Here is a 12,411-nt window from a genome sequence, read left to right on the forward strand (position 1 = left end):
TGCATTTAATTTTTAAAATTATTTTAACTAGAATGAGTATTGTGATTACATATAAATGCCATCTCTTAGCTTTTCAATCCATTTAAAAAAGAGTAGTTGATGTTGGTACTACTTGGTTTTGCTGTAGGATTTGTTGGCAAGGATATGCACTATTGACAAGTTAGTGATGATATAGACTCTATAGTCAGTTAGTGGCCCTTGTGCTAAACAAAATTCCAATAACTGAAATTAATTAGGGAGAGAGAGGGAGAGAGACAGACAGACAGACAGACAGACTCTTGACTTTTTTGCTCTGCAGTGTTGTCTTCAAGACTTCCTTGCTATCTGCAACAAAAATTCAAAACTAACCAAACAGAGTCTTCTGCCAAGTTTAACTAAAGGGTGAATTAAGGATTAACTATCTGGAGATCTGTGATTACTATCAAGGCCAATTATGATGTCTCACACATTCTAATCTTTCCATCTTTCCATCATTCAGATTAACTGGATGACCTTGGGCTCTAAGAAAAACCTATTTCTAGATGCCTTTACCATATCATACATAGTTATGTATACCTCTATGTGCCTTCCTTATTTTTCCCCTAAACTGAAATTGACAAGAAAATTTGCTGCATAGGAAATTTCTTTTGATTCCTCAGTTATTTGATTGCTAGAAATAATCAATTTAGCTTTATCATTAGACTGCCATTTACACCAGAGAACCTGTATTCTCTAATCTGTGTCCAACACTAGCTCAATCTTCTCCAATTTGTTGTACTCCAGAGAAGTTGGCATTCCTTCTGCAATAATTCCTGACTTAATGGGGTCTACATTGCACTAATCCTCCACTTAACCATGCTCAGGAGAAAAGCAAAGCCTGCTTCAAGTTTGAGTCAAATTTTCTTGACAACATAATGGAAGTGGTTGGATATTGTCTTATAAGATTTTTTTTTCAACATTCCATTCTAGTATGGGTTTCCCTGTTGGGTAGTTTCCCATTCAAATACCAATCAGCCAGCTTCTTTGGCCAGATGATTTTAGCTAGAGACTCTGCTACTTATTGAAGTGTCATTGATATTAAAGAGGATGACACTGTACTGTGACTTATGAAGATTGTCCATGGTGTATGTACATAATAATGTTTGTCCTTTAAACATCTCTAGATATTCTAGTAGTGCCTGACATGGATTTGACATTAGAAGTTCCCTCATGAGGTAATAAACAGTTCGTAAAGAGCATTTCCTGTATTATCTATAGCTGCTTGATGTAATTGAAACACAACCTGATTCTAGCTGGCAGACATAGTGTTGATTGTTCTTTGGAATAATGAAGCTTTTGATTGTCATACCAGCTAGAAATTCTGAGTTTAATCCCACCGTATTTGAAGGAAACCAGATTGGTGCAAGCCTGATTAGATGTTGAGGTTTGGATAAAATTTTGCTTTAATTGCAGCACTGTGAATGAACCAGGTTATTAATGAATAGGAAAAGAGGGCATCTGTATAGCTAATTGTAGGTTAAATTATTCTCACTAATGGCCATGTTGATTGAGAATGGTAGAGACTACAGTATAGATAAGCCTGGATGGCTCTGTATTGGAGAAAACTGCTGTTGACAGATCCTAGATAAGTTGCCACAAATGCTAAGTATTTGGTTGATCAGTACTTAACTAGTTTGTGCCTCAACGTATTGTACAATTTCAACCAGTATGATTAAAATGCGGCTGTGAGGTTAACCATGGCTAATGAGTTTATTTATCACTTTTAAAACCTGCTTTTCATAATTAAAAAAAAATCCCAAAGTAGTTTTGCACAGATAGTTCCTGGCTGCAATTTCAGGAAAAGGATACTGGAAAACTGGAAACATTAACTATCCAAATGGCCATTTATTTGCAAAGAAACCACCTTTCTTCCTGTTTATTGGGCTACTACTGCAGATGATGACAGCTGTAAGATAATATCAGCAGACTGGGCAGAGATGAAAGGGTTTCTTTTTGTTGCTTGTTTAGTTGAAGGAAACCCTGTTCCTTTGAAAAACACAGCTACCAGGTATAAAATCCTTTCTTCTTCTTCTAGGAATAGTTGGCAGCCCTTGAAAACACAGTCCTCATAGGTTAAGAATTTATTGCAACCCAAAGAGGAAGCCTTTATGAATGACATTGTAAGAGAAAGAGAGGGAGGGAGGGGGAGGCAGGCTAATCTAATTCAATATATGGGCATACTCATTGTAGAAATTTACTGGTGCTACATTGGAGGCCTTTTCAGATGAATAGTTTATAGAGCAACAAATGTGCACATGTTGCTCGATACTTGTGCAAAATCCAAACATCTTTTCTTGCTTAATCAAAAGGAAAAAGGATTATCTATTATTTATATAAAACATACCGCATAGATTTTCCTTATACCCATTTTAACTTCTCCGCTCCACTGGGAGCCCAAGCAAAGCTGCTAAGGAAGAGGAAGAAATTAAATGAGATAAGATCCTCTAGTTCCGCTGAAGAGACTTCTAGGTTAGGAACTGTATGTTCAAGTGGCTAACCCGTATATTCAGCATGTTTCTTTTTCTTCCAGAATATTCTCCCCAAATGCTGAAAAGGAAGGTTCAGAAGCAACCGGAAAGATATTCATTTCTAGTTTTGAGAGTCAATGAGTGAGGGGGAGAGAGAGATGTCATGTAAAAATAATTCTAGCCTGTCTTCTGTAAGGAAATGATTATCTTGATTTGCTTAATAAGGTAGTCCTCGACTTACTACTATAACAGAGACTGTCCATTATGGTCGTCAGTCATGATGATTGTAAAGTAGGTCAACATGTCTGGGTGCATAAAACAAGCCCATTGTTTACTATGGGGTGTTTTTGCCAAAAACTGAAAATAAAGGCCAGTTTTGAGCAAAAGCACGACCATGGGATGCTTCAAATGGCTATAAATGCAGGCTGGTTACCAAGGGCTCAAAATACTATCACGTGATTAGGGGGTGTGGCCATCAGAACTTTGGAACTGAATCATAAGTACCTTTGGGGGCTCTGTCGTAACTTTGACCAGTTGTTAAGCAACAGGTTGTAAGTTAAGGACTACCTGTATTTGATTGAATGGAGATGATAACAGCTGTGAAGAAGACGTAAAAAGAAAGTCTGAAGTTAAATACTAACTTTGGTGCGTTGTACAAACATTTGGAAGAGATGCCTCCTCATTTGGCATAGGCCAGGGGTCTGCAACCTTGACAACTTTAAGACTTGTGGACTTCAGCTGCCAGAATTCCTCAGCCAGCTTTGCTGACCCCTGGCATAGGCTGTAAGAGTTGGGAAATACTGGGGAATAAAAACTCATGCTGTGGATGTTTGAGACTTGCAATGGTGGAGAAGATACTGGGTATCAAACAAAATTTAGGATAAACAGAAAGATAGCAAAAGGTTTTTTTAGAATCTTGTCCAAGGTATTTAAAAATATCAAGGGGCTTGGGAATGTCACCTGCTAAATAGTTTCTCACTTCCCCGTGTCAAGGTTACATATGTTTTTCCTTTTGCATGTTGTCTTCAGAGAAAAAGGGAGTGCTACTGTGACTGCAAAGTGGGAACCTTCAAAGGATCTGTCAGGATACAATATATTTCCATTTTAAAGGGGGAGGAACCTCCAAAGCAGCTCAGTGTGGCCTGTAGACATCCAGTGACCATGAAATTCTACAGGTAGTCCTCGACTTATGACTACAGTTGAGCCCAACATTTCTGTTGTTAAGTGAGATATTTGTTAAGTGAATTTTGTCCCATTTTACGACCTTTTTGCCTCAGTTGTTAAATGAATCACTGCAGTTGATAAGCTAGTGACCCGGTTAAGTGAATCTGGCTTCCCCCATCGACTTTGCTTGTCAGAAGGTCACAAAAGGGGATCACATGACTCCCGGGACACAACAACGGTCACAAATATGAACCAACTGCCAATTTTGATCACATGATCGTGCAGATGCTAGAAAGGTTGTAACTGAAAAAAATGGTTCTAAGTCAATTTTTTCAGTGCCGTTATAACTTTGAACGGTCAGTAAATAAACTCTTGTAAGTCTAGGGCTTACAACTGATTAACTGATGGAAGAGGTAATTGAAGGAATATCATGGAAGGGGGCAGCATTTTGATGCAGACATTTTTCATCCTCTTTGAGTGGGGGGGGGGAGACTCTTAAGAATTCAGATAAAAGGCTTTTTTCCTCCTGTGCACTGGAGTGCAGATCGCTGGAAACTGGATTTATCTGTTCCCAAATACTTTGCGGCACTATTGTTTGGAAGTGTGCAGTGGAAAATCTGACAACTCTGCTTTGTGCTCTTTGGCGGGCAGTGGAGAACTTAGAAGTTGTTTTAATCTAACATGATAGGGAGAAATGAGTGTATTTTCAGTTTTTGGAAGAAGTGGACTAGGGTTCGAGGCAAAAGGAGAGAGGGAGAGATTTTCAGGACTGGAGTAATTAACAGATACAGAAAAATTGGGTGAGTGTTCAAAATAAAATGTAAGTGTAGGATGTTGGCCAGGGCTTATGTTCCTACTTTGAAAATTCATGTCTCTTTTAATTCACCACAGTTTCAAAAATAAGTACCGTATTGAGAACACTGACTGTTTCTTCCCATTTTATAGGCTAAAATTGATTTGACTATAATACAGCTGAAAGTTGGCATCACTTTCAGTAACCTCTACAACAGTATTATCTGACACAGTAAAGGGAAATTGGCTGTTCTTTTAGCACAATTTTAGCTCACTTTTAGTGATATCACCAAGTTGCTACTTGTTATTCAGTGTAGAAACTGATCTTAAAAAGAATTAAACTGCACATTAAGTTTGGGGAGTTATTAATATGGCAGTATTTCCCATCCCTTCATACTTATGATTAGTAATACTACTGGTGCTAATTGTAATTATAATTATTACTAAATTATACATTATAATTATTTTCTTCCATTCAATTGTGTTCAATTCTCAGGGACTGCCTGGACAAGTCCCTGCAGTTTTCTTGGCAACATATTTGGAAATGGTTTGCCACTGCCTCTTTTCTAGGGCTGAGAGAAAATGGCTGTCCAAGCTCAGCTGGCAGGAATAGAACTCAAGGTCTCCTGGTCTCTAGCCTGGTGCCTTATCCATTACACCAAACTGGTTCTCATTACAGTTATAATTATTAGAACATTTTATATTTTAATTATTGCTAAATATAATTAGTAGTAGTAGTACTGTTACATCCTTGGCACATGTGTGTATGATTTAGGAAGTAAATCTAGGGCAATTTATTGAATGTTCTTAGTTGTTTCTTTTTCTCCTTCTTACATTTCAGTGCTGCCTACTTGTTCATCCCTGGATTTTCACTGCGACAATGGCAAATGTATCCGTCGCTCATGGGTCTGTGATGGAGACAATGATTGTGAGGATGATTCTGATGAGCAGGATTGCCGTACGTTAAACGCACAATCATTTTGTGAGAGCAAATAGAATGTCACTGTTGGAGCTGCAGTCGGCTTTTAGAGATGATTAAGCAGTAGAGTAGCTGTTAGAATAAATGGTGCATGCTAAAAAAAAAATACCCAGTTATGTGGGTTTGCTCTAGCCTCAGTAATTTGATTTGTGGTCGTTCCTTGATACACTACAAAACTTGGCTTTTGGTAGGTGGAGACATTTGTGCAAACATTTGCAAGTTGTCTACTTGTGCTACCTGAATTCTAGTTGGTGAATTGAGATCAAGCTTTTATAAATATTACATATTTCCTGGGCTATTTATTTAGTATGCTTACCAACAGTTGTATTCTCAATGACGTGTATTTTCTTGTTTCATTTTATTTTAAAATAGCCTTATCGTATGTTCAGTTAACTTAAATGAACAGAATAAATATATAATGAAGACTTGCATTAATAGATACTCCTAAATTGTCTGGTATATATAGGCTTCTGTTGGCTGAGTAAACCACAATGCAACGTTTGATGTATCTTTTTGTGCGTTGTGTTCCTGCAGCTCCCCGGGAATGTGAGGAAGATGAGTTCTCGTGTCAGAATGGATACTGCATACGCAGTCTGTGGCACTGCGATGGTGACAATGACTGTGGAGACAACAGTGACGAGCAATGTGGTTAGTAAACCTGGTTGTGATAGGACCAAAATCCAGCATTTTGGAGTGCCAAATGACATGAGAAAAAATATAGTTCTAGCACAGATGATTGGAACAGAGTTTTTGCATAGGTTTCAGTCCTAACATGGTGGGCTGAAAGTCATATATTTTGTTCTTTATGAAGACTATGATGTTATCAGTGCAAGAGACAAATGCCCATTCTCAAACCAAGTGAAAACCCAATTTGCAGTTGAAGCAACAAGATGATAAAGTCATTGTAGTAGCCAAGATTGAGATTTGTTCTAATATGCCTAAAGAAAGCCCATTCTTTTCCCCGTTTCTTGATCATTTGCAACTGTAGTTTGACATTACAGTTTCTGGGGCTTTGAGGACTGGGGTGGGGGGAATGAGATTAGGATATATCTAGGCTTCAGGCTCCATGGGGGAAAAAACGAGATATTTTGCTTGCTGGACTAGGAAATTGGGGAGTCTTCCAGGCCACATCAAACTATATTGTAGTACAATCCCAGTTTATCTCTGTAAAAATCCACACTAAGCAAGCAGTCATTTTTCTGTACAATTGCAATATTGGAAGGTTTGGGGATATGATCGATTTTAAAGAACTTTCACTTGCAGTGAGGGAGGGGAAGGGGAAGAGGAAGGGGAAGGAGAAGTGGTGGTGACGCAGTGATTAGAATGCAGTATTGCAGGTTAACTCTGCCCACTGCCAGAAGTTTGATTCTGACAGACTCAAAGTTGACTCAGCCTTCCATCCTTCCGAGGTCGGTAAAATGAGGACACAGATTGTTGGGGGCAATATGCTGACTCTGACTCTGACTCTATAAACCTCTTAGAGAGGGCTGTAAAGCACTATGAAGTGGTATATAAGTCTAAGTGCTATTGCTATTTCCCCCTAAGCTATTCTTTCTGCTGCAGATATGAGGAAGTGTTCCGACAAAGAGTTTCGCTGCAGTGATGGCAGCTGCATAGCTGAGCACTGGTTCTGTGATGGTGATACTGACTGCAAGGATGGGTCCGATGAAGAGAACTGCCGTAAGTGCCCTCTCTTTCTTGTCGCTTCTAGCATTTAAGCCCCACGTTCTGCTTCTGGGAATATGTGCCAGTTTTTTCTTTCATGATACTGGCCTTAGCTTTGCTGTGTAGGATTAAAAAATATATAGAAGAGTAGTGCAAATCTCTCCAGGCATTTTGCCGTCAAAAGCGCTACTTGAGATGACATCACCCTTCCTTCATTTGATAAAAGCATCTGCTTCTAAGCTTTGAAATGATCATGGGTATCAATTACTACAGCTGTTAGTGCTGCTCTTTTATTTCTGTCTTAAAAGAATAACATCTTCTTCCACAGTAATGCTTTTTTAAATTGATTCTGATAAATGGAAAAAGTCATACCAGATCTTTCATCGAAGAATCCCCCCTAAAAAAATTCAAGAGTTTTAAATTCCATTTTTAAAAGAAACTGACTTCATTTTCAGTTGTGATTTTTCTAGCCTATTTATTTAAACAAGTTATATATCATGTACTCCGATTTATATTAGGGTTGTTTAAATACATTTAATGTGGTATAATTGTTGTAAAATCAATCATGAAACCCGATTATGATGCAGTATTTTGAAATGGCAAGCAAATGGTATTTAATACAAGATTGTTTTTGTCCTACTCCAGTAATTTTGAACTTTAGCATCAGTTTTGATTAATTTTATCAATTATTCATTAATTTATTAATGAATAAATTAATATTTATTAATTATTCATTAATTTTATTAATTATTATCTCATTATATCAATGATAATCAATATACTATATATATATATATATATATAGTATATATATATCAATTGAGAGATATATAGCATTTTATTTTGCTTTGTTGGTATATTACATATTATTTTTTTCTAAATTTTGTCTACTGGTAGTCCTTGGCTTACAGCCACAACTAGGAGCAGAACTCCCATCACTAAATAAGGCAGTTGTTAAGTGACTCATGTCAGATTTTACAACCTTTTTTGCTGTGCCAAAGGTGCCTTTTTCACGAGGCAACTGGACTTTCTTGTTTTTCTTGGAAGACATTTCGCTTCTCATCCAAGAAGCTTCTTCAGCTTTTTTTTTGCTGTAGTTATTAAGTGAATTGTATGGTCATTAAGAGAATCCATCTTCTCCCACTGACTTTGCTTGTCAGAAGCTGTCTGGGAAGACGGCAAATGATGATCATGTGGCCGCCGGCCACTGCAATTGTCTTAAATACATGCTGGTTGCCAGGTGCCCTAATTTTTGTCGTGTGGCTGTGGGGATGCTGCAACGGCCATAGGATCAATTGCAAGTTGCTTTTTTCAACACCACTATAACTTTGACCAGTCACTAAATGAATGGTTCAAAATCAAGGACTCTCTTTATACATAAGACTTTTGATACTAAGGTGAGAATTACAGCTTAACTATCTGTAGATAATCGAGCAAGTGGAGGAATGGAGTGGAATCCAAAAACAGAAAATCAGGAGTTGGAGGATTTTAAAACTTTGTTACTGATAGGAGAGTCCAGATGTGTGAAAAGTAATCCAGAAGGCAAGGATGAAAGAAGTTTGCAATGTTTTGACCTAACAATCCATCAACATAGTGTCACTTTTAATTGGTAGGCCTTAGGATGTAATGAACAACCAATGAAGGGAGGAGGTGAACAGGTGCACAGTAACCAATCGGATCATGAGATGGCATGCCTTTGCGCTAAGTGATAAAAGAGTGAATGAAAGTCATGACACAGATAAAAGACAACATTCTTCTTGGATGATTAGGAACAGTTCCTGAATTCCTTCTAACTTTAACCTTTTAGCCCCCTTCCCAAGATGGCAAAACAGGCTATTCTATTCTGATGTTGCTAAGGTGACAGGGGAAAAAAATCCTCTTTAGATCTGAACTTTTCTAACTTTTGGAACCGAATATTCGGCATTTTTATTTAAATCTGAACACTAGTTAGTGCCTTTGAGACCTTTGGGATAGTAGAATAAGAGTTTTTCTTTCTGCTTAAATGTTTGGAATACTAAAATATGCTTACACTAGAAGCTGACTTAGCAAGGATTGAATTAGCAAGGAATATATATATATATATATATATATATATATATATATATATATATATATATATATATATATATATATATATATTCCTGATTCATACTAATATTCATTAAAGTATTGATTATTTTTATTTTTTATATAATGCTTATTATGAGTTTATCTAGTTGCACTGCAATTGCTTTGTTTGATCCATAATTTTATTATTATTCATATTTTTCCTTTAAAGGGATATTTTTAATATGCTTCCATTATTTTTCTGTTGCTAGTTTGCTCATTGATTGCTCCAGTCTACCTATTCACACTTTAAATTTATTAGGGGGTGTCTAATTTGGTAAACATCCTCCCTCAATTGGGGTGGGACTTTCCATCCGTGGGATGCAGGCAGCACACAAAACCACTCCCCCTCCGGTCCACGGAAAAACCCCTCTCTACGGAACTGGTCCCTGGTACCCATAAGGTTGAGGACCTTTGATCTAACCACTGAAGCGCAGCATTGTTTACATTAAAAAAAAATCAGATACTGGACTGGTACACACCCTCAGCTTACAGCCAATCACAATGTGATCTACAGTTTAATGTGTGTCACACTAAGGGCAGGATACTGTGCCACATTGACTCAGAGAGTCCTGGCAGAGGTCATGTGAGGTGCAAATCCTATTCAAGATTGTCCATTGCTGATGTGGTAGTTCAAAGCCTGGCACTTTTTTGTGGGGTCATTTATATGTCTTCCGATATCTGGGCATTCTGCGACCGGTTGGCTTTCCATTGGGAATTGATGTTTAAGCTGTTGGGCAGATATTGTACAAGTGCCAGTGGGGCCATCCTGGATTTGAGTCTTCCTGCTCGTAAATGATACATTTGAAATAGGAACAAAGTACACTGTGAGTGGTTACACCATTGGAGCTCCTTGTGAAGCGTATTACATGTTTTGTTTTGTAGCCTTGTGGTATCTTCAAATAGACCGAGAGAGTTCCGCTTATTTTCTGATTATTAGGACTTTGAACCAGACTTAAGTTTGCTCGACAAAGTGGCTACATTAAAGTAAATGATCAGAGAGGATGTCCTTTATTATATAGGCAACCCCCACCCCAACAGTGGAGGAAGTTATTTGGATGAATGATTTCCAGCACTCTTTGTTGCCTTTCTCCCAGTCTGGTTGCACTTGAGTCATCCATTTCAAAGACCCCTTTACCTACTTTTTATTAATATTAGGGAAACCAGCTCCAGCCTTTGGGAATTGCTCCCTTTCCAGACTAGCTCACGTTTTCATTGAGTTTTCTATTTCTGCCCTTCCTCCCATATCAGAAAAGTAACTGGATTCTCAGCAGACAGGCAAAGTCTCCTCCCCCTCTTCTGCCTCAAGGGCATTTTTCATAATATGTTCTAGATAGGAGGAGACTTCAAAAGGTTTGGAGGGAGAAGACAATAAAAGCGTCCAGCTCCTGAAGGGCAAGGGTGGGGAATCCTGGGGGTGGTGCCGGTGTGGGGTGGGATTTGTCTTTTATCTTCAGAGATAATGAGAACTGGCAAAAAGCCAGAGCTGTAAAGATTTCAGAGCCAGGAATGTCTTGGAGAGGAAGCCAATTTCAGTCTCCCCTTGCCATTGGCTGTGCTTTTCCTGCTGGTTATTAAAATATGTATTTTTTCAGAAACTTAGCTGTGTTAAAGGCATAGGTTTAGTGAGATTAACAAGCTGCCCTGTATATTTCTAAAAGTATAATGCTTTATTTAAAAAAAACAACCCACAGAAGCAAACTAGAAATTTTCCCTCAATTTAAACCAGCCTTCCCCAACATGGTACCCTCTAACCCAGTGTTTCTCAACCTTGACAATTTTAAGGCATGTGGACTTCAACTCCCAGAATTCCACAGCCAGCAATGCTGGCTGTGTAATTCTGGGAGTTGAAGTCCACATGCCTTAAAATTGTCAAGGTTGAGAAACACTGCTCGGAGTCTAACTTATGCTGAACCATTATTATTGTCAATTTGATGTATATTTCTATATTTGTAACCAGGGGACACTCAAGATAGCTAAGAAGTCCTGGGCCTCCGATTTCAAATATACTTGACCACATCTTGTGCACTTTTCTGTCCCCTGCTTCTTACTGTTTGTAATTGAAAACAGGCGCAGTGCCAGAAAGTTTGACCCAGATGCTGTTAGAGTCGTTTGGACCTGAATGTTTTTGCTGGGGTCATTCTGCTTGAACGTCCTTCCAAAACCTCCTTTCTGTTGTAGTAGTGATTTTTCAAAACCTTGCATTCTACAGCCTGCTGATGTTTGACTATATAACACCAAGAATTCTGTTCCCTGGAATTAATTGCCTTCGCGAAAGGGCAGCATCGTACATCTTTTGTCTTAAATTAAACTGAGTTCTGCACTAATGTTATATGTGCCTAGGAAGAATTCTTCTACGGAATGGAGAGAAAGGGAGATGTTTGTCCTGGCATCGTTTTGAGATAAATGGTACTCTTCCAAGGCTTGCCACAGCAATTCATGGTGACTTATGCTTAAGAGCATTGGTAGAACAAAAATCCTCAAATGAACAGTTCCTCTGTTCAATCGTACAACTTGGCTAATTGCAAACCTTTGCATAGTCATCTCCAGAGATACAGAAAATTATAGCTTTGTATTGCCTGGAAGCTATCTTAGAGGTTAACCTGCTCTTTAGGCTTTTGGAGAACACCATGCCCTCATTCTCTTGAACACAAGGAAAGCCATCGGAATGCTTGTGGTCAGTCACATATGAGTCTTCACATTAGAGTACATACATAATACCGGTAACTGCAATCAACGTATGATAAAATCAGCGGTGGAATTGAATATGTAGTAACTCTACTGACATGTGGTATTTCTATGTTTATTATGGAAGTGTCTTATGTTGATTTGCTTCATGGATTTTGTTATTGTCCACATTCATAAAGTGTGTTTCATATTCATAAATACTGCTTTTCAATTGCATAATCCCTCTTGCACTTCAGTGTATAGAGAGAACCTTGTCTATGTCTCCATCAGCTTTCAGTGTGCTAATTCTATGCATGATGTCATCTTGATAAGTAAGCTTATGATATAAGATCTATGCTACTCAATATAAGTAGCTTGAATATGTGACAGTTTCCTAATTTATATTTCCTAGGTTGTGACATGGAATAATCTTAAAGAATGGTGGAAGATCTTACTGTGGATCTTTTTGTGGATTTTTATGAAGCAACAAATATTCTGTTCAAAATAGGCTTTTTGGGGAAGCAGAGGGCTAATTATTGCTAGTGTTTGATA

The 12,411-nt window shown here is 38.0% G+C and overlaps 1 protein-coding gene across 1 annotated transcript in view; it reads left to right on the top strand.

The window, feature by feature from the left end:
- The window catches only part of LRP4 (LDL receptor related protein 4), a 58,457-nt gene that overhangs the window by 12,429 nt on the left and 33,617 nt on the right, over positions 1-12,411 (top strand). Inside the window, exons 3-5 of the mRNA XM_029285726.1 lie at positions 5,284-5,400; positions 5,956-6,069; positions 6,985-7,101. Coding sequence (XP_029141559.1) covers positions 5,284-5,400; positions 5,956-6,069; positions 6,985-7,101 — 348 coding nt within the window. The remainder of the gene's footprint in view (positions 1-5,283; positions 5,401-5,955; positions 6,070-6,984; positions 7,102-12,411) is intronic.

This window comes from Protobothrops mucrosquamatus, unplaced genomic scaffold, assembly GCF_001527695.2.
Source record: "Protobothrops mucrosquamatus isolate PMUCROS unplaced genomic scaffold, P.Mucros_1.0 scaffold2131, whole genome shotgun sequence".
Lineage (NCBI taxonomy): Eukaryota > Metazoa > Chordata > Lepidosauria > Squamata > Viperidae > Protobothrops > Protobothrops mucrosquamatus.